Raw genomic sequence first — 23,252 nt, 5'->3', positions numbered from 1 at the left:
ATATTTATATATAACCAGTGAAATGCACACTTAAAAATGATAAAGATGGTAAATTTTATATGTATATTTTACCTCAACAAAAAACTTGTACATTACTCTATGTGCCAAATAATGTGCGATTAATTTTTAAACATTTTTCTAGTTGTGCTTTCACTAATATAAATCTGACATTTGTAACATTCTCCTTAAACTGAATAAAAATATATGCAAAATAAATTAAATCACCACCCATAAGTATAATTGCACTCCTAGGGCCAGGTGCAGTGGCTTACACCTGTAACCCCAGCACTTTGGGAGGCCAAGGTGAGTGGGTCACCTGAGGTCAGGAGTTCAGCACCAGCCTGACCAATATGGTGAAACCCTGTCTCTACTGAAAACATAAAAATTAGCTGGGCATGGTGACATGCGCCTGTAGTCCCAGCTACTCAAGAGGCTGAGACAGGTGAATTGCTTGAACCTGGGAGGCAGAGGTTGCAGTGAACCAAGATCACGCCACTGCACTCCAGCCTGGGGAACAGAGCAAGACTATGTCTCAAAAAATAAAAAATAAAAATAAAAAAATCTGCATTCCTATGTTCATTGCAGTGGTATTTATAATAAGCAAAACATGGAAACAAAGTATTCATTGACATATGAATGGATAAAGAAATTGCGGTGCGTGTATATATACAACAAAGAAATATTGAGCCTTAAAAATAGTATATCCTGAAATTTGCTATAACATGGATGAACCAAGGCAAGAGGACATTATGCTAAGCGAAATAACCAGACAGAAAGAAAAATACTGCATGATCTCCCTTGTATGTGGAATCTTAAAAAAAAAAAAAAAAAGAAAAGTCAAATCTATAGAAATAAGAGAATAAAACAGTGGTCACCAGAGGATGGCGGGGGGAAGGAAAAAGGGAGATCAAAGGATACAAAGTTGCAGATTTGTAGGATGAATAAGTCTAGAGATATAATGCAGAACATAAGGACTATTAATAGTATTGTATAATACACCAACTTTATATAATACAGTATTATATAATAGGTTGTTGTACCAACCTATTATATTTGGGATATCTGCCAAGAGTAGATTTTATGTGTCCTTGCCACATACACACAAAGATGAATGAATACATTAATTTGATTATAGTAACCATTTCACTATGTATATCATGTTATACACCTTAAATATATACAATAAGAAAACTACTTTTTTAAAATACTGAAGACTTAAATAGTAAAAATATAATAGAAAATATTGTAAATCTAATAAAATCCTTTAATCTTAATACTTACTGACACTGTTGTATGTAGATAAATGACCTCCTTACTGGAATTCTACAAGCTAAATTTTGGTGATGCCATGATCACAAACCAAGCATGCTTCTACTTTGTTTCGGACTTTCATTTGCTTTAAACTCTTAAATAGAAAACTTTGAGAGGCTAAGGTTTAAGTAAAATCTCATATAAGAGAGTCAAAAAGCTATCAATTAACTAGTATTGTTAGGAAAAAAATGTGTTATATTATTCATACAGTCTACAACTAAAAGGATACACAACCAGATCTCAAAGTAGTGAGGGCAGAAAAGAAGTTAAATAAAATAATTGTAATATGTTGTATTAATGATTACTGATCAGAAATAGACTAAATATCTAGTAAGTTAGAAATATTAAAACCTAAAGTATTAATTTTATTGTGTGACACATCTTCAATTTATTTCTCTCAGCTATTTTATATAGAACTATTTGCATTATTTTAAAAAGGTTCTCTCAATATATTACTCCTCTGATCATTTATCTGACTTATCCTTCCCAGTCTTGTTTTTACCAGTGCTTGCATACACGTGTTCATTCATCTGTTGCATCTTTTGTGTGCTGTTACAGAATATGTAAAAATGAGCAAAGATGTTAAAGAAGATAAGCCAAAGGTATCAATGGTATTATAGAGGATACAAAGGTGAGCACAAAAATGTTACAGAAAATACAAAGATGATTCAGAATAAAGTGTAGTGAAAAAATAGAAGAAAAAAAAAACCCATGAGTAAAATAGCAAAAATAAATAAAAATGTAAAAGGTACCAAAACACTCTATTGTACAGATTCAGAATTATTGCCAAATGGGTTTTTGAGTCAGGGCATCTTGGAAAGTTTTCATAAGGAAGGTACAAAGCAAGACTTGCAAAGAGAAATATTTTAATAATCAGATAAGAGGGTGAGAGAGCCTGCTGACTTAAGTTCAAAGTTCATTGCAAAGGGAAAAAGAATAAATACTTAGGAAAGACTTACTTCAGGAAACCTCAAGTTATCATGTTTCAGTTAAACATGACATGCCTAGAAAATTAAGAAACAAGACAATCTTTTAAGAGGACAAGTGAGCCAGTCTGTGTTTCCATTTAATTCAATAAGCAACAGGGACCAAAGAAAGGTTTCTGAACAAGAAAGTGGCATGATTGGAGCTGTGTGCTTTGGAAAGAAAAAAAGCAGGTAATGAATGTGATGTATGGGTTGACACAGAGAAATGCTAGAGGCAAAGAAAATTATTAATACATAAAGCCTATTGTAACAATCCAGAGATTAGAAATCAGAACCGAAACTGGGCTAATAGGAGTTGGCCTAGACAGGGGAGAAAACATTCAAGAAGAACTTACAGAGGGTGAACTTCAAAACTTGAAATATTAAGTGGACACAGAGAGCAACTGTGAGGAATTAGAAAAAAGATAATTTATATTATAAGCCTGGATAAAGAGTAAAGGTTTTTTTAAACAAAATTGGAACTTCAGTAGGATCTAATTGTTAGGAGAGATGGGATCGGCTATTAACACACACACATATACATACACAGTGAAAAGGATATACTGAATCATATACCAAAAAGTAAAAATATTATGCTCATATATCTAATAGAACCATTTTATTTGAAAAACAGAAGGTTGGAGGGCTCTTCTGAGTACTTGCTACTAAACCTGTCAGTGGTTATCATTCATTTAGCAATATGCTGAAAACATCATTATCAAATTCCATTTTACCACTATGCTATTTTAGTGTTTATGGTCAAACACTGAGCTTGACTACACATTTGGTGAAGTAAATAACACCTACCTTACTGAGTTGTACAACAGATTTGTTTGAAAAACCACTGTAAAAAAAGATTTTGTCAAAATTGAAAAAGCAATTATCAATATTTTTCATAAGTCATTTTATTTAAGATAAACCATATTTATATCACTAAATCTATATTCAATATGTTAAAAATAACCAAAGTGTAACAGTAATAGTCTGATATTTTTGCTACTTCACTCACAGTAAATAGCACTTACAATAGAGCATTCAAAGCTGAATCATTAATGCAGCAGAAAGTGTGAATTTAAAATGAGTGATTCTGCCATAAGAGTCATTTATTCATGATCTATAGTAAGGCCAGAATTAACGTAAACTTGAATTAACAACCTGACAGACTGTAAATGGACATTCTGTAATAAACACAATCTTTGGAAAGACTGCAAAGAATGTACTATTTACTACAAAAAAACTCTCATATCTGGTTAAATTTTGTATTTCATTAAGCAATGTATTTAAATATATTTAGTTTATTCATTACTAGATTCAGTAAGTACAATGTCTACATCTTAAAGATTTTTAAAATGGTATGTTGTGTTGATATGTGTTTGGTCCTATATTAAATGTTACTAGACAATAGAATGACAAATTTCAAATTTAGTTCCCTTCCTGTGTAATTTAAACACCTATTTATAAAAGTATTAAGTAACCATGTGTTTTCTACTGAAAAGTTACATTATCTGAACCTATGTTTAAAATTAACCTTTTTTAAATTGTGTAATATAGTTATATCGGTCAGAAAAATATTCATGTCTGAAATTTAAGAACATACCTGTTAATCAAAGACTCCTTTAATTTTCTTGTAGACTTGATGTCATCGTTTGTTTTGTATCTTTTATTGATTTGGCTTATCAAGGATTCTGCTGCATGGGTAAATTCTTTCCCTTTTGACTTTTCTCTCTGAAAAAATTTGTAAATTACTTTTAAACTCTACCAGTTAATCTTCAAAGGAAAATAAAGGTTGAAAAAAACTTTTAAGATAAATCTGGTTCTATTTATACCTGCAAAGAGAAATAAAGAGAGTCAGTTATTTAATAAGTTTGAGCTTTGTTAGGCATTGAAATAACTCAAGATAAATATTTTAACAGAACTTTACAGAGTCCTTTGTAGACATTTTAAAATGTTTCTACCCATGAGAATAAAAAACTGAAAAAAGGAGAAGCCATTTCTTTGAAAAGATCAATAAAATTAATAAACCTTTAGTCAGATTAACAAAGAAGAGAAAAATTACTATCAGAAATGAAAGAAGGACCATCACTGATCACATAGACATTAAAAAAATAAGTCAATATTACGAACTACATGCCCACAAATGTGATAGGCTAGATGAAATGGACCAATTCCTTGAAAGACACAATCTACCAAAACTTACGTAAACAGAAACAGATCATCTGACTAGGCCTATGTCTATTAAAGAAATGGGATGAATACTTGATATCCTACCAAAACAAAACACCAGAAAGAGTTCACTGGTGAACTCTATCAAACATTTAAGGAAGAAATTATGCCCATTCTCCACAATCTTCTAGAAGATAGAAGAGTAGGAACTACTTCCTAACTTGGTCTATGAGGCCAATATCCCCTTAATACCAAAACCAAAGACATTACACACAAGTAGAAGTACAAACCAATATCTCCCATAAACACATATGCAAAAATCTGTAACATCAGCAGTATCAGCAAATCAAATCCTACAACCTATAAAAAGAATTACGCACCTATTACCAAGTGGAATTTATTCTAGGCATGCAAGACTGATTCGACATTTGAAAATTAATGTACTCCATCATATCAACAGACTAATTTAAAATAATCAATATAAATTGATACACAAAAAGCATCTGACAAAATCCAACACAAACTCATGATAAAAAACTCTTAGCAAACTAGGAATAAATGGAAACTTTCTCAGCTTGATAAAGAACATCTACAAAAACAGTTACAGCTAACATCACACTTAAGGGTGAGAAATAAGATGCTTTTCCTATTAAAATCAGAAACAAGGCAAAAATGTCCCCTCATTGCTTCTTTCTAACATTGTTCTGGAATTCTTAGCAAATGCAATAAGTAGAAAAAGGAAATAATAGGTATATTGATTAGGAAAGAAGAAATAAAACTGTCTTTGTTCACAAATGACCTTACTGTCTATGTAGAAAATCTCAAAGAATTAGCAACAAAACTACTGGAAGTAGTAAGCAATTGTAGCAAGATTGCAAATTACAAGGTTAATATACAAAAGTCAACCACTTTCTTATAAACCAGCCATGAACAAGTGGAGTTTGTAATCAAAAACACAATACAATTTACATTAGCACTGCCAAAAGAAATACTTAAATGTATATCTAACAAAACATGTACAAGAGAAAAACTACAAAAGTCTGATGAAAGAAATCAAAGGAGATCTAAATAAATGAAGAAATATTCCACATATATGGATAGAAAGCTCAATACTGTCAAGATGTCAGTTCTAACTTGATCTATAGATTTAATACATTCCTAGTCGGAAGTACAAACAAGTGGAACACAGGGGAATGGTAGGGCACTGAAGCTATTCTGTGTAATACTGTAATGGTAGATGTATCACTTCACTACATATTTGTCAAAACACACAGAATGTATAACAAAGCATGAAGCCTAATGTAAACTAAGCATTTGAGTTAATAATCATTATGTATCAATAATGACTCATCAATTCTACCAAATGTACCACAGTGATGCAAGATGTTAACAACAGGGGAATGGGTAAATTAGTATATGAGGAGTCTCTATACTTTCTACTCATTTTTGGGACTAAAATTGCTCCAAAAATAAATTTTTAAAAGTAAAAGGACTATAAAACAAGAATTATTCTCAGCATAATTTAGATAACTTAGTTTTAATAAACTACAGTAGTATTCTTAAAGACATGAGGTCTCCTGACTTTATATTTACTTTTCTCTGGTTATAAGGCATATACGTTTTTTAATTATAGTGATATACACAAAACTCTAGTAAACACAGAATTTACTATTTTAACCATTTTGAAGTCCATATGTTCTTATATATAATAGGTACTAAGTTATTAATGTTCCCTTAAGATTATCAGAGTGCAAACATGGTTTACTTGTCTTGATAGAAATGTACCAAAATGAACCTTCTCTAAAATACTGTATGATTTCAGAAATTCCAGTATAACTGGAGCCAGCCTGGGAAATCTGTGCCATTTAAGAACATAGGTCGCTCTGGGGTGATCCAATAAGTAGAAAGACAGTATCAGACAGATGGCTACCTTAGAAGACAGTGATCATCTCACACCCATTGGAATTATGATCATTAAAAAGTCAAGAAACAACAGATGCTGGAGAGGATGTGGAGAAATAGGAATGCTGTTACACTGTTGGGAGTGTAAATTAGTTCAACCATTGTGGACGACAGTGTGGTGATTCCTCAAGGATCTAGAACCAGAAATACCATTTGACCCAGCAATCCCATTACTGGGTATATACCCAAAGGATTATGAATCATTCTACTATAAAGACACATGCACACATATGTTTATTGTGGCACTATTCACAACAGCAAATACTTGGAACCAACCCAAATGCCCATCAATGATAGACTGGATAAAGAAAATGTGGCATATATATACCATGGAATACTACGCAGCCATAAAAAAGGATGAGTTCCCTTTGCTGGCACATGGATGAAGCTGGAAACCATCATTCTCAGCAAATTAACACAAGAACAGAAAATCAAACACCCCATGTTCTCACTCATAAGTGGGAGTTAAGAACACATGAACACAGGGAGGGGAACATCACACACTGGGACCTGTTGCGGGGTGAGGGGCTAGGGGAGGGATAGCATTAGGAGAAATACCTAATGTAGATGAATGGTTGATGGGTGCTGCAAACCACCATGGCACATGTATACCTATGTAATAAAACTGCACGTTCTGCACATGTACTCCAGAACTTAAAGTATAATAAATGAATAGATAGGTAGGTAGGTAGGTAGATAGAAGACAGTGATTCATGGAACTGGTGGGAAATCCTAAATAGGATACAGGTAGTGACTCTATGAAGGACTGAAGACAATTTCTGAAAACAGGAAGTTGATTTTTTTTAAAATCAGAGCACAGCTTAGAAAAGATTATTAGGTTTTGTGCTCCCAGAAAAAAAAAATGACTAGCTCAGGGAAATTATGTGAAATTATTCTAAATACCAAAGAAAGCAATTTAAAATTTAAATTTAAAGACAGATCTTTGTTTGGACAAAAAGAACCTTATTTCCCCTGGGACTGAGGGAAGTAAATAGCAGCTGAGAAAGAGAAAATAACGTATTAGGATCCAAGAAAAAAAGGGACCCAAAAGAATATGATTAAAGAAGAAAACAGTCAAATTAGGCACAAAAAGTGAGCTGCAGGTGTAAAAAATATTTTAAAGGAGACCAGTAGAGAAAAATAATGCCTAATTATATACAGTTGCAAATTATCTTTTAAATGTAATTTGCACATTGAGATGTTACATTGTGTGAACATTTTACATTGACTCTAGAAATCCGGCTACGCAGGTATCAGCATTACTACTGAAGATAAATGAAAATAAAAGCCTACAAAACCTGGATTATTTTAGAAATATCAAAAAGCAGACTGCATTACTTGCAGTGGAAATGTATTCTAATTAAAATTTTTTTTCTTAATCTGCATTTTGATAGTTAAGAAAAAATGATTTACCCATACTGTTACAAAAAAGTAAAATTTTCTTCCCTGGAAGTCTGGTGGCAAAGTAGCTAAAAATGTCTTAGAGATGTTCTCCAGAGATGATTAATCTGAAAAAGAAAGTGGGAGCTCTAATAATGATGAGTAACAGTAACAATAGACAGTCTCTTCCAACCCATTTACATACTTTCTTGCAAAACCTTCTCAAGGTTAAATGCATTCATCCAAAAAATATTTGAGGTGCTACTGTGTACAAGGCTGTGCTAGGACATGCAGGAAAACAAATGTTGAATAAAACAGTCTATGGTTACAGTCATAGAGAGAAAAAAAATGACCATTTATTAAAAAGAAAGGTAAGAATTATAAGAAATGTACAAATAGTTCTATATGCAAGTCAAAAGGAAAGAGTGGGAGGAACCCAAAACGAAGAGATAGGAACTGCATAGTTCATTAATTCTATACATATTTACATGTCTGATATGTGCCTACTACTGTTCTGTCAGAGCTAGGACAAGAGACAGGTGAGTGAGGAGTTTAAGAAGGAATTCTCAGTCTGGGCACTGAATTAAACAACAAGGTGCTACACATGTTAAATGTGTAGCAATTAATCAAGCTTCTTTCTTATGTTATCAAGTAGGCATCTTATGGATATGCAAAAATCAAAACACATTGAAAGCTCACCATTTTTTTTTGTTTCAAATCCCAGGAATTAAGCTCAGAAGTCAATTCTTTCCCTGCTTTTCTATGACTTTGCATATTTTTGCTAGCAGAAGGATTTTTATCGCAAGTAGCAGTATTCACATCTTTTGACAATATGCATTTCTTCCTATAAATCAGCGATTCTTCAATTGTCTTATTTAGGAGAACCGATTTAAAAGTAGTTTCAGATTCAACAGGCCAATCACTCTGCTTGGCATTTTCAGTACTTTTCTGCCCTGAATATTTAGGATGATTTTGTTGTTGATTGTGTTTCTTGCAAACTTCTACTTCTGCTTTATCTATTTTGAGATGGTCGGTTCGTTCTTTCTTATATTTCACTTTTCCTGTTTCTTCAGAATTATGATCAGATATTGAAGAGGATTTTTGTTTAGTAAGTTTTTTATTTATAACAATATCTATTGGGGAAAATGAGAAATTAATTTTTTAAATTAAAAAGTTGACAATATGTAAAATTTGTTTTAATGCTTGTTAGACATTTGAGGAAATTAACACTGAACTATTATATATAGATAAAATTAAGTTTCACCTTGATTAAATGTGTCTCCTGATGAAGTACTTGCTCTTTGGTTATTACATAGTTGAATGTTTGTTACAGGTGTCCAACATGCCCATTTGCTGTGCATTTTATTTCCAGAGATGTTGTCTAAAACACCAGGTAATCTAGAAAATAAATTAATTTGCTTACTATGTTATAAAACATTACCCTATGACTTTAAGACCTTGATTTTTAATGTAGTCAAAGTTTATTGAAAGCAATGTATTACATGTGTGTAAATAATACATAAATGTATCTTATCTTACATGTTCTACTGTAAACTAAGTTAAATTTCTACACATTCATTGTTTATACATTTTTAAAATCTCATTCATTTTAAGTCTCTCCACTTGAAAAGAGTTATATTGGTCCATATGGGGGAAAAAAACATATACATCATTCCCCATTGTGCTGTCGTAACACTTAAGAGATGATTAATGCTACATTCTAATCATATAAAGTCCTTTTCCTCCAAATCTGCTGTATTCACTAAAAACAGCCATAGTATTAGACTAAATGATTTGATGATTTTCTCATACTTACGCAGTATCTCTTTTTTCCACTGCCTGTGAATCAGGTATAACATCCTGGAGTTCATCTAAATAAAACAAATATTATTATATTTTCATTTTTTTTCATGCAGTTGGCAGTGGGATGGGGAGTTAGTATAGAAATTTATAAAGGTTCACATATTAGGATGAATGGATTGATCGATTTTGCGTCCTCTTAGACCCAAACTTCTGGGGAACAAAGGTTGTATATTTCTTTGTAACCTCAAAAATTCCTTGCACAAAGTCAAACAAATTCTTTGTAAATCTTTTTCAAATCAATGAAAGCCAGTGGAGTTAAAGGAAAATACAGGGAGAAGTATGTTTTCAAAAAAAAAAAAAATGACTAAAATTAAATTAAACCACAAGGTACTTACTAAAATTTTGGTTTGGGAATTCAACGTTCATATTTTCTGTGTTTTCTACACACTTAGCAGTTTTGATGTGCTGTAAACACAGGAAACATGTTAATGTAAACTTAAGATGTTACATGAAAACAACTTAAACGTTAGAGTATTAAGGTTTGAGTCTTTTAAATCTGCCTTGATACTATTTTTATATATTTCATAAACGTTATGCCCATTTCTGAATGTTCCCTATCCTAAAACACAAGAAAACTATCACTGCAGATGAGGCAGAATATCGCATAAATTTTCTGATCACATCCACAGCTAGAATAATTCAATTTTCATCTGTAACTGACAATTTCTAGACTCTCCATGAGAAATCTCTCCTGCTGCAATTGATTACATAGCCTGCTTTGTCGAGTTTGATACGGTCCATTCTTTCTTATATTTCACTTTTCCTGTTTTTTCAGAATTATCATCAGATATTGAAGAGGATGATTTTTGTTTAGTAAGTTTTTTATTTAGAACAATACCTACTGCATTGCCCAGGTAACTTCTTTCCTACAGCTTGCTTCCCTATTTCCATAGCCAAAGATACACACTTAATCCAGATCAAATAGAAATCTGCCACTATTGTCAGAAAAATATTCCCATTAGTCTAAAATATTTTGCCTCATCCTGGCTGCCTCTCCTTCTTACTCTAGCCAGTGATTCTCCACACTGGGAGGGGAACGTTACGGAAATACACAGGTGTGGTTTTGGTTGTTACAACGACAGAGGGTTTCTCCTGACAATAGGTAAGCAGGATCCTAGCTAGGATGCCTGTCATCCTACAACATTTAGGACCATGTCACACAACTGAAAAATAATCCCCTTATTAAGAAACACTTAAGACAACTTGAACCATGACTTTGACTATTTTCTTGTAGTATCTTCAACTTTCATCCTCTTTATCTTTCTGCCACACACCCATTTACATTGTAAGAATCCATCATCTGTTCTCATCTTACTGTCAACACCAAGGCTACTAAGCTTTGAGAGAATTGCACATATTTATGAACATATTTATGCTATAAAAGTCATATTTAAACTGGGTCCTCAACATTGTCTAACAGTTATTCTTAGGCCTCTCCGTTACATTGCACATAGCTTTACATGTCCCTGAATCCTGTACTTCAACAGATCTCCAGGAGAAACTCACCATCTTCACACTTCAGAAAAAACAAAAGCTATTAGATGTTCCTCCTTTACAAGCTTATCTGCATCTCTGATTACCTCCTGTTTCTTGAAGAAACTATTCTCTCTTATCCTTTCCTGCTCTGTCTTTTCAACTACCTGGAACAAATGCCCTTCTCCTCAATATCCATTTGACTCTTGATTGACCTTTCAAAAGTCAATTCTCTCTCCATATTTTCTTAAAAAGCATCTCCTGATCTTCACCCTCACATCTAGCTACAGGGTTAAGCACTTGACCCGCTACTTGGTTCCTACTGCATCCTATATGTGTACATCTGAGAATGCTTATAACTTATTATCTAATTTTCATGCTAGATTTTGAGAAACTTAAGGACACAGTCCACTTGTATCTCACATTCCTATACCACAGCCTTCCCTATAGCAGTCACTAATTTGTATAATAAACTATATAATTATGGCAAGTTCATTTATGCTCCCAAATGTGTAAATCAAGTTATAGTGAATATTCATAAGTTTTATTGTAAGCACAGTAAATGAGTCATATGCCAGAAGGACTCTACTTTCAAGAGCAATAAATGATACTTAGGGGGAAAAAAGGTAATGCTTTAAACAAAACGAGACATTTGCAGCTTGCAAAAGAAGTTAGTTAAATGCTTATTTCCAATATTAATTGAAAAAAATTTTTTAAAATACTTTCAAGGTAAAGTTACTTTGTCTGTGTTATCTCTCCTATGTCTTTCTTCTGATGGTCTAGATTTCAGTGATGCAGCATTATCCACTCCATTTTCTGATGTTTGAGAAACACTAGATTTCTCTGCAGAACTCGTCATTTGCAGTGGTGGTTTAATTCTTCTTCTTCGTGGTGGTATTGCTAAAAAGGAGGACAAGAATTGCAGATTTCTTTTTCTTTTTTTTTTACCTATTGCTATTGTTGAGGTACTTTTCAGATGAGGAAGGTAAGAAATGAACATTCTTAGATGGTTCCCAGGTTTCTGGCTCAGATAAGTAAGTGAATATAGATGTAATTTACCAAGATAAGAAGTGAAGGAAAAATTTGCAGGGAGGGTGGAAAGATTAATTTAATTTTGGACCTATTAAGTTTGAGGAGCCTGTCGGATACTAGGCAACTGGCCAGTAGGCAACTAGATTTTTAGAACAGAAGGTCAATGTTAAGTTGTCATATAGACTAAGGACTTTAAAGAAACTAGTACACAGTATCAGGTTTTTTAAAACTTTTACTTAGCTCTTAGTATGTATCAGGCACTGTTTAAAGTTTCACTAGATTCCTTATTAAATGAGTGATTTCTATTTAATCCTCTAAACAACTTGATGAGATACTTAAGTGCCACTTATAGAAAAAACTGGTTCTAAATTTAGCTAGAGGATAACCTGTACAAAGTACACAGCTGGAAGTGGGGAGCTAAGTCCACCTGGCCTGGTTAATTCAGTGTTTTAACCAGTAAGATATGCTGTGTCCTGCTTAAATTATAACAAATTATTGTCAAATGTTAGTATTTTGAACACTGTTCTGTTCATATGTTAGCATTTTACTTTTCCTCCCATTAGAAGACATTTGTGGTTCATATTTTATCAATTTTTATATACCAAACTTATCCTTTATGTAAATTATGCTCAGATTGCCTCAAATTAAAAAATGCCTCCTTTAAAATAATTGTTAGAATCTTTTAAAACTATAAAACTTACATGTGTTGCTGAAAAGTACTGGACTTCTCATAGTGTATCTATCTGCCCCAGAAACAATCATTGATGCTTCAGACATTTTTCTTTTGCTAGGGGTAATTATCTGAAACCATGATGAAAAACAACCACTGTAAACACAGTCTTTTTGAAATTAAATATCCTACAATTTTACTTATAACATTTTGCCTTGATACATGCCAAAGATATGTTTTTTTAAACAAACAACACAATATCCATAAATCTCCATGTTTTAGGCTGATATAAAGGTTCATCTTCATGTTTGATATTAAATAAGTAGCCAAAACAAGTAAGGAACATTGTTTTAAATAATATTTATAGAATATCCATACCTATGAAGTACAGTACCTTTATACGCTAGCTGAAAATATTTTATCAATATTGAGCTTATCTAGTTAACCATAGCTTGCAATTTCCTATTCTATACCATGAGGATAATGTTTGGATTACATCTTTATATAAAATTATTTTGAGTTCTTTCGTATTAAGCTTTCTTCAAAATATTCACACATTTTTGAAAATTGTACTAATAATCAGTGAAGGCTAAACTGGAGAAGTAGCTGCAGGAATTCATAGATTCAGTGGCACATAATTTAGTGGTTCCAATAAAGATTTGTTTTCTCCCATATCATCTCACACTGATTTATAAGAGGGACAGAAGTAGATAAACAGAGGCAGGGACTACAGGAGACAGGAGTTTTAGAGGATGCCATGTTAAGAAGTAGATGGTGACATACTGCATAGAGGCATAAAAGAGTTGGTTTTAAGGCACCTGTCCCTAGAACAGGGGAAAAAATGATGCAGTTGTGAGTATGTATATGAAATGTGAGGGAAGGATGGAAAGGATAACAGAAAATTATAAGATTAACTAGAAAACAAGCTTCTGAGCCAAAAGATTTTTCTTAGAGAAATTAAGTTTTTAGTGGCATAGTGAATGGGACCTGAAAAGTTACTTATTCATATAAATGCCTCAAACAGTTCATCCTCATTGAAAACAGAGCACAGGTATTTAACAGCAGTGTGGTGTTTTTCAAACTTTGGTGCGCTTAAGACCTTTCCAAGAGTTTATGATTCAACAGATTTAAGGTGGGGCTAAGAATCAGCATTGTTAATAAGCACCCAACATGATTCTGACATAAAGACACCAAAAATAGCTTTCATGTGCTACTTGTCTAGGGGAAATAAATGACACTTTTAATTTGAGAACAAAAGACTAAAAAACAAAATAGTAACATAAACATGCCAAAATGTATGGAAGTGCCTGTGAGAGTTATAGTTACCTAAAAGTTATAGTTACCTAAAGGTGAGAGATTAGTAACAACTGAAATAATCAGGCAAAGCTCTATAAAGAAAGCAAAAAATGGGCTGACACACAGTGGCTCATGCCTGTAATCCCAGCACTTTGGGAGGCCGAGGAGGGCAGATCACCTGAGGTCAGGAGTTCGAGACCAGCCTGGCCAGCAAGGGAGACCCTGTCTCTACTAAAACAAACCAACAAACAAAAAACAAAAATTAGCCAGGTGTGGTGGCAGGTGCCTATAATCTCAGCTCCTTGGGAATCTGAGGCAGGAGAATCACTTGAACCCAGGAAGCAGAGGTTCTGGGAGGTGGAGGTTGCAGTGAGCAGAGATTGCATCACTGCACTTCAGCCTGTGTGACAGAACAAGACTCCATCTCAAAAACTAAATAAAAAGAAAGAAAGTGGAAGACAGTGTGGTGATTCCTCAAGCATCTAGAACCAGAAATACCATTTGACCCAGCAATCCCATTACTGGGTATATACCCAAAGGATTATAAATCATTCTACTGTAAAGACACATGCACACGTATGTTTATTGCAGCACTATTCACAATAGCAAAGACTTGGAATCAAACCAAATGCCCATCAATGATAAACTGGATAAAGAAAATGTGGCATATATACACCATGGAATACTATGCAGCCATAAAAAAGGATGAGTTCATGTCCTTTGCTGGCACATGGATGAAGCTGGAAACCATCATTCTCAGCAAATTAACACAAGAACAGAAAATCAAACACCCCATGTTCTCACTCATAAGTGGGAGTTAAGAACACATGAACACAGGGAGGGGAACATCACACACTGGGGCCTGTTGCGGGGTGGGGGACTAGGGGAGGGATAACATTAGGAGAAATACCTAATGTAGATGACAGGTTGATGGGTGCAGTAAACCACCATGGCACATATATACCTATGTAGCAAACCTGCACGTTCTGCACATGTATCCCAGAACTTAAAGTATAATAAAAGACTTCCTACAAAAAAAAGATTTGTAAAATGTTTTAAAAGGAAAGCAAAACAAGAGAAAGTGAAAATGAACAAGACTTGCAAATGTAAGTATGCTTCAGATGGGTAAAGCCAAACAAAGAAATAATGTGAATGAAAATCTAGAGGCATGAATGAACATGGCATGCAAAGAGACAGTAAAGCAAATTACCTTACAAAAGGGGAGAATATATATTACAGTTTTAATAGAAAAGGTAAAATTAAATTGTACAAAGTCTCAGAACTGAGCCAAAATTTATTCAGTCAGTGGGATGAACACAGAAATCACAAAGCTTTTGGAGTAGAAGAATGCTATCAAGATACTGATATTTAAGGAAAATCTCTGATTATATGGGGTATCTCATAGGATAAAACAGTGGTGACAAAGTCCTACAAGGGGGCTACTGTATTAACCTAAGTGTGCTGAGATGAGTAATGGTAGAAGAAATAATAAAGAATGGATGTGAGAGATAGATACTATGAAAGAATAATCACAAGCACCTTGGTTCCAGATATAAGGGGAGAAGAGGCTGGAATCAAGCATGTTGCCAAAAAAATTAGGCAGATATTTTTGTGCTGAAATACAGATGCAGATTTTAGGCAAAAGATACAATGTTTGAGCTTAGACTTCAGGAAAGGTCTTGAAGAGACATAAAAATGGAAATACAGAAAAAAAAAGTAGAGATGCAGCTATAGAATTTTGAAGAAAAGTCTGCTACATTTTAAGAGCTCACAGCATGAATATGAAAGCAGCTCTCTAAGAAAGAAGGCAACAAGATGTTCCAAAAACTGGATATCAAGGTTTGGGGTTTAGAGCTAACCCACAAAGAGGTATAGAGAGAAAGTTTTTCTGATGTAGTAACAGAAGCAGAAAGGGAACTGTGGTATACAATGGAAGCTGAAGGAGAGGACCTTAAGAAACAGAGGGCTATCAACAATGTCAAGTGTCACAGCAAGGTATGGTGGTAGGGGTTCCAATTATGAGAAATGGTTCTCCTGGATGTGACCTAGAAGAGGTCCTTCAATGGAAGAGGAAGAAAAGGAGTAAAAGAAAAAACCTCATACTCTTTTTTTTCTCACGCAAATAAACAGAACATTATACATTACTATTCTACATTATAGCCAAATGCAATGATAGAACAAAAAGGATAAATGCAAGAAGCAGGTTATCTTATCTCTAATTTGTAATTTACAAGTGTAAAGTATATCTTGTTCTAACCCCATACATGTACACAATTTGCTAAGACACACACTATCTTGTTTGCATTTGTCAAAGGTAGGAGAAAAACTCTGAAATGTGATTAATCAAGGCCAATAATATATAGACGCTTCTTTCTGTACTCATATATAGTAATGATTTGATCAATGGTAGTTTTATAAGCCAGTATTTTGACACCATCTTTACCTCAAGCTGACTATCATTTCTATTCCCTTTGTTACTGTTTTTGATATATTTTGAAGGTTTAGCAAATTCCTCTGGGGACTTTGATTTTTCCTTTAAACTAACGAGTTCTCTGACTGGTGATATTTGACTTTCTGGCACTAGAATCTGTTGGAGAATATGAAAAAAAAGTATTAAAAACTGCAAACCACAGAAAGTAATCAACAGTCACTGGATGTCTTAATAAAGCTTATACTCATCTCATTCAAATATCAATTGTTTCCCTTTTCTATCTATGTGCTGTTATAATTTTTACAAAGTGATCCAATAAAAAGTATCCATGTTTTCAAACACTAATAGACATAAAACAAGCTTGGCATTAATGTAAGGACATTTACTGCTTTATTAAAGTTTTAAAGTTACTAAACTGGTATTTATTAATAACCCCACTCTTTACACTAAAATGATCATTTATAACATGTTTAAACATCATATACATTTTATTGGGGTACTGTTTATATTGAGACCATTTGTTTTCTATATATTCACTGTCCAACAACACCTTTATTCCTGTTCTATTAGTTATGGTTAAACTTAGCCCAGTGATAAAAATCAAGTAAGTCTGAGACATACCTGTGATCCACTTGCATCAAAAAGTATATGCAGCGATGTTTTGGCAACTGAAATACCTTGTTTTCTGATAGATTCCTAAAATTAAATCAATTCACAGTGATGACATTTTATTTTCTTTCCATTTTTTATATGTCATTTTATATTTTATTGTATAAAATAAAATGATGTACTTTATAAAATAAGATAATGTAATTATTTTCTACCTGTTTTCCTCCAAAATTGCCAAATATCCCAAATAATTACTTTGCATATATGAATACCTTCTCAGAACACTGCAATCACTCCCCATTAACCAGTCACCTTAGCTTGTCATTTGTGAGGAACCCTTGTTCTAATATTCTGCAACACAAATCTTTTGCACTATTCAAATTTGTCCATTGAATATCTCCCCAACACATCACATGAATTATCACCTTAAATTCTCAGTTAAACAATATTTGCCTCGTAATGTCTTCTACATGCCTGGAAAGTATTTTATCTAAATACTTTCCTTCAACTTCGAAGGCCATTTCAAGTCCCATATCCATAATAATGCCTATCTCCAAACCTGACTCTTTATGAGCCTTCTCTTTCTTCAATGTCTACAACTCTTGTTCCCTATGCCATTATTTACTTCTTATGTATCATGTGTGTAATTCTCACGATGTTTAAAATCTTGAAAACAGTGCTTTCTCTCATTTTTTTAAACACCTGGCAGAAATTCATTAAATGTTTTGAGCAGCTGCTGCTAATTTTGTCATCTGAGATACTTTCTAATGGGTATCTCAATGGATATGACTAACAAGCTGATGACTCTTCACCAGTACAAATTTAAAGAACTAAAATCTACATTTAAAGAATTCTAGAAAGGAAAAAATGCAATAAAACTTATAACCCCAAACTGAGTGTTTCCAGAATTATGAAAACAGTAAATATTTATTAAGTTTAAAGACTTACCCTATGTTTGTTTGCACCAAAAATTTTTTGAGTCACATTAGTGATTTCTAGTGATGCATCAAAATACAAAAGCAATTCTTTCCCTTCTCTTTTGCTAATTTTTACCATATTTTTCAGAATTATTGTTAGTAGCTTCTTTGATTCTCTCACTGTATACAAACAAATAACACTGATTAGTTTATGTTTCTGTGATACTACTCTGCAAGTATACTATGAATAAGACATGGATGTAGCATATTAATTGAATCAAAATTCAAATTCTCAATGTTGAACAGTGTTTAAATTCATCAATTCTGGCACTACTTACCTAGCTAAATAAATCAAGTCAATTTAGCTTTCCTAGCCTCAGTATTCTTATCTATAAAATACGGGATATGGCTATACCTGATAAGGTAGAGTCCCAAATACATTCTGGACCCTAACAAATTCTTAATAAAATATTCCTTGAACACATCTGAGAATACTATTTTCTTAATTTAAACAAAGGCAAACAAAAACAACGTTAATTCCATATAATCACCATATTTCTAGACATATGCATATAAACATTTCTATTAAATCCACAGTTGTTATAACATGCTGGACAATAAACAACATTTGATAAAAATTCAGTGTCAGGAAATTGTGAGGGGAGAAGGATCTGGTACTTGGCCCCAATGAACTTACCAATCCAGTAAACAGAGAATACAGCAAGTACCAGTTTATAAGAAATAGTCACACTCTCCCTCCCTACAAAAGTTACCAAAAAATTACCTGGCACCTAAAAAAAGGACGTGTATTACAGATCAGAGGCCACCATGCTCCTGTCCTACTTGTGGCAGGAATTCTATTGCTGGATGAGAAGTCTCTAACCCTGCCTGCAGGAGAAAAACTCTGAGGGAGCAGGATCACACAAAATAAGGAAATTTATCTCTACATCTGAAAAAGCTCTGCAGGCTACGCCATGATGTGGCCTAAGGGACACAACTATGTCCCTTAGGGATGGCAACTATGGACACGGAAGACTGCCAAGTAGCAGTGAGAGTCCAAAGTTGGAAGCTGGAGACTTCCACTTCTGGGGAAAATGTAGGATATTGTGGCAGGCTAATACCCTGTTTTAAAAAATCAGAAGGGTTAAAATATCATATGTTTAAAGGTGTCAGAGAGCTGTACATGTAACAAGATCTCTGGCCTTTTTTTCTCTAAGGAAATTTGCTAATTCTGTTTGTAGGCTTAAGAAGAAAACCTCTGCTGGAGAAAAGAAGACAAGCAAGTATTTAGTGAGCAGTAGTGCCTGGAGTAACAAATAGGACACTTAAAAGCTTTAAAGGCATAACTAATTTTCATTCTGGGACAGCACAAGGAGCTGGACCAAACCTAATAAAAGGCAGAGTTAACTAATAGTCTCACGGGCTTGGAATCAATGTACTGCCTGATACAGTACATTGGAGAGCTGAGCTGGAAACCTCTAGGAGGCAGAACTGTATCTCCCACAGTCTCTCAGGTTCAGAAGGCACAAATCTAATAGGCTCATCAACAGACTGGGATGGCCACACCTGAGTAACAGAGGCAAACAAGACAAAGAGTAAATTTAAAACTAGAACTAAACACAGACCAACCTCCGTGATTGGATCAGGCCTTCAGCCCCTCCGCCTAAGAAGAAAAAAAGAAACTCTTCTGGTGGAAGGACTATCTGGAGCATCTATCGTTCCTGTATATGCATTATCTATCATAAAATTACTTGACATGCATAGAGACAACATATGACTGATCAAGAGAGGAAACAACAGATCTTTTTAGAAGAAGACTATATTAGTCTGCTATAATGGAACACTTGAGGATGGGCAACTTACAAAAAAAGATTTATTTGGCTCATGGTTCTGCAGGCTGTACAGGAAGCATGGTGCCAGTATTTGCCTCTGATGAGGGACTCAGGAAGCTTTAATCATTGCAGAAGGCAAAAGGGGAGTGAGTGTGTCACATGGCAAGAGAGGCAGCAAGAGAGAGATGGGAAAGTGCCATACTCTAATTAAACAACTAGTTTACCTGAATTAACAGAGAAATTGTCACCATGAAATAATTATAGGAGAAAAAATCATCCTCTTCACCCTCAACACCAACATCATAAACTAGGCAATTATGTCTGCTCTTATAATTTCTACTAACATTGTACTGAAGATTATACAGCCAGTACAACAAGGCAAAATGGTAGGAGGGACTGACCGTAAGAAGTGTTAGGAAGGATGTAGAACAAATGGAACTCTTAAACACTGACAGTGAAAATGTAAAATGGTAAAATCACTTTGGACAACATTTTAGAAGTTTCTTCAAAAGCTAATCATATGCCTGTGGGTCTGAACTAACCACCGAACTCCTTAGTATTTGCGTAAGAGAACTAAAGACATATTTTCAGAATTAATTAATTATACATGAATATTTACAGCAGCATTTCATAATAGCTAAAAACTGGGAACATTACAAATGCTCATCAACAGCTGACTATAGAAACCAAATGAAGTATATCTATACAATGGAATAACACCCAGCCAAAAAAAAGAATAAACTACTGATACACGGAACATGCTTGAATCATTTTTTTAAAAAGTATTCTAAAAGAAAGCTGGACAAAAATTGCTACATACTGTATGATTCCATTTATATAAACTCTAGAAAATGTAAAAGTATCAAAGATAAAGAAAACATCAGTAATTGCCTGGGGGTAGAAGGATGGATTAAAAGAAGTACAAAGAAATTTTGGGGGTGATATGTTTATTAACTTGATTGCCATGATGGTTTCATGTGCATAGACAAATATGAAGAGTTATCAACATCCTTAACCTGATGAAGGTTATCTACAAAAGACTTTTGGCTAACATCATGCTTAATGGTAAAATACTGAATGCTCTTTCCTAAGCAAAGATTGGGAAGTAGGCCAAGATGTCCACTTTTATCACTTCTACACAATATTGCACTGGAGGTTCTATCCAATGCAATAAAGCAACAAAAGGAAACGAGGGAGGAAGTGCGTAAGGATCAGAAAGGAAATAGTAAAACTACCTCTTTTGCAGATCCCATGACTGGTAAAATTAAAGATCTATTCTATTTATAAACATATAGACTGAACACTTGGGAACAAATTCATCAAAAGACTTATACAGAGAAAACTATGAAACACTGTTGAGAGAAATCAAAGACCTAAACAAATGGAGAGATACACCATGTTTATAAACTAGTTACTACTGTTAACATGTTATTTCTCCCCATATTGATCTAAAACCTGAGTCATAATTCCAACAAGCAATCGATAAACCTATTCTAAAATTTATATAGAAGCTCAAAAGGCCTATAATTTCCAAAACAGTATTTTTAAAAATCACAGTGTTGGAAGACTTATACTGACTTCAAGACTAACCACAAATCTACCATAATCAAAACAGTGTGGTACTGACATAAAGAATAGTAAGTAGACCTATGATAAATAGAACAGATTGGAGGGCCAAGAAATAGACACGCTATTACAGAGTCATGATTTTCAACAAAGAAACCCAAGAAATCCAATAGAAAAGAAAAGCCTTTACAGCAAATAATCCTGGAATAACTGCATATCCATATGAAAAAATGAACCTCCAATCTCTACATCACACCTTAATCAAATATTAATTTGAGATTATAATACTCCTAAACATAAAAGCTAAAACTATAAAATTTTTGTGGAAAAATAATGGAACATCTTAGTGATTTAAGACTAAACAAAAATTTCTTGGGTCACAGAAAGCAATAACCATAAAAATAGATCAAGTAGATTTCAAAATTTAAAACTGCTCACCAGATATCAATAAGAAAATGAATAAGCAAGATACAGTTTTGGAGAAAACATAGAACATATATCTATCAAAGGATTAGAATCTAGGATACCTAAGAACTAGATAGTCCAATAAAACATGAACAAAATATTTAAAATATATACTTTACAAAGGAAGATATATGAATGGCCAGAAAGCACATGAAAAAGTGCTCAGTATCACTGGTCGTTAGAAAAATGCAAATAAAAATCATAATGAGATATTATATGTCTATTGAAATAACTAAAATATGTCTTAATACCTAAATTTGTAATACTACTAGTCTGATTTTGTCCACTAGTGTTATGCAGTTCCAGTTACAGGATTGGAGAAACCAGATATTCAGATTTAATCAAGCAAATGGGATGGAAGGTCAGGAGCCTTGAACATAGAAACAAGAATGACAAACTGGATCACTGTTTCTAGACTAGACAGGGAAGGAAGTAAGTACAGGTGTAGAGTTGGGAGATTAGTAGGAAAACATGGGACCAAGGAATTTGATGAATTTCTGAATGTGAACATCTGAAAATACTTATTTTGCTTTCATTAGTCTGTTTTGTTAACCTAGAAAGGATGTAATATTTGTTCCATATGGTAAGAATTGAGAAAATTATTTAAAAAAAAAAAACAAGTTTAATACCTTCAATGCTGTATATTTGTACTTTTTCCTCTGGCACAGTAACTGCTTCCCATTGATGATCCTTAAATTTAAAAACAGGTTTTGGCCATAAATAAATAATTTATTTCTGATTTACAGTTTCTTTAAACATCAAATTTTAAGTTACACGAACGATCAATTTTTTTTACTAGTCACTAACTAGTTTATATAACACCTTTCTTGCTCCACCAATTAACTACATATTATACATTACATTTAATGTATTTGTTCATTCTTAAAACGAAGTGTTTTTGACAATTTCCTATCCTTAACCAAAAAAGGAATGACTGTTAATATTATATTTATTAGAGGATACCCTTTTTAAAAATGTTACCAAGTCTTTTTATGTTTTCTTTGAAATATTTTATGAAGTCATACTCATTCCTCAATTCCACTCCTACTACCTATTCCAGGTCCTGTAACCATAATACTCATTAACAGATTGTCCTTTGATTTAAACATGAATGTGCATGGTAATAACCTAAAATGTTTGCTCCAAGTATTTTCATTGAAAATTTGTATAACTGAATGATACTGAATTCACAAAGTTATAGTAAAAATTAAATACCATTCCTGGCTGGGCGCGGTGGCTCATGCCTGTAATCCCAGCACTTTGGGGGGCCAAGGCAGGTGGATCACGAGGTCAGGAGATCGAGACCATCCTGGCTAA

General features: G+C 33.5%; 1 protein-coding gene across 1 annotated transcript in view; it reads right to left on the bottom strand.

Moving 5' to 3' along the window:
• The window catches only part of SYCP2 (synaptonemal complex protein 2), a 67,328-nt gene that overhangs the window by 18,405 nt on the left and 25,671 nt on the right, over positions 1–23,252 (bottom strand). Inside the window, exons 14-25 of the mRNA XM_011934506.1 lie at positions 22,565–22,625; positions 18,104–18,252; positions 17,168–17,242; positions 16,559–16,702; positions 12,851–12,950; positions 11,857–12,017; positions 9,980–10,049; positions 9,598–9,652; positions 9,046–9,179; positions 8,481–8,914; positions 3,874–4,001; positions 3,084–3,120 (exon numbers count right to left, since the gene is read on the bottom strand). Coding sequence (XP_011789896.1) covers positions 3,084–3,120; positions 3,874–4,001; positions 8,481–8,914; positions 9,046–9,179; positions 9,598–9,652; positions 9,980–10,049; positions 11,857–12,017; positions 12,851–12,950; positions 16,559–16,702; positions 17,168–17,242; positions 18,104–18,252; positions 22,565–22,625 — 1,548 coding nt within the window. The remainder of the gene's footprint in view (positions 1–3,083; positions 3,121–3,873; positions 4,002–8,480; positions 8,915–9,045; positions 9,180–9,597; positions 9,653–9,979; positions 10,050–11,856; positions 12,018–12,850; positions 12,951–16,558; positions 16,703–17,167; positions 17,243–18,103; positions 18,253–22,564; positions 22,626–23,252) is intronic.

The sequence above is a fragment of the Colobus angolensis genome, unplaced genomic scaffold (assembly GCF_000951035.1).
Source record: "Colobus angolensis palliatus isolate OR3802 unplaced genomic scaffold, Cang.pa_1.0 Scaffold136, whole genome shotgun sequence".
Classification (NCBI taxonomy): domain Eukaryota; kingdom Metazoa; phylum Chordata; class Mammalia; order Primates; family Cercopithecidae; genus Colobus; species Colobus angolensis.
The sequence above is the reverse complement of the archived record's forward strand: the minus strand, read 5'-3'. Positions and strand labels throughout refer to the sequence as shown.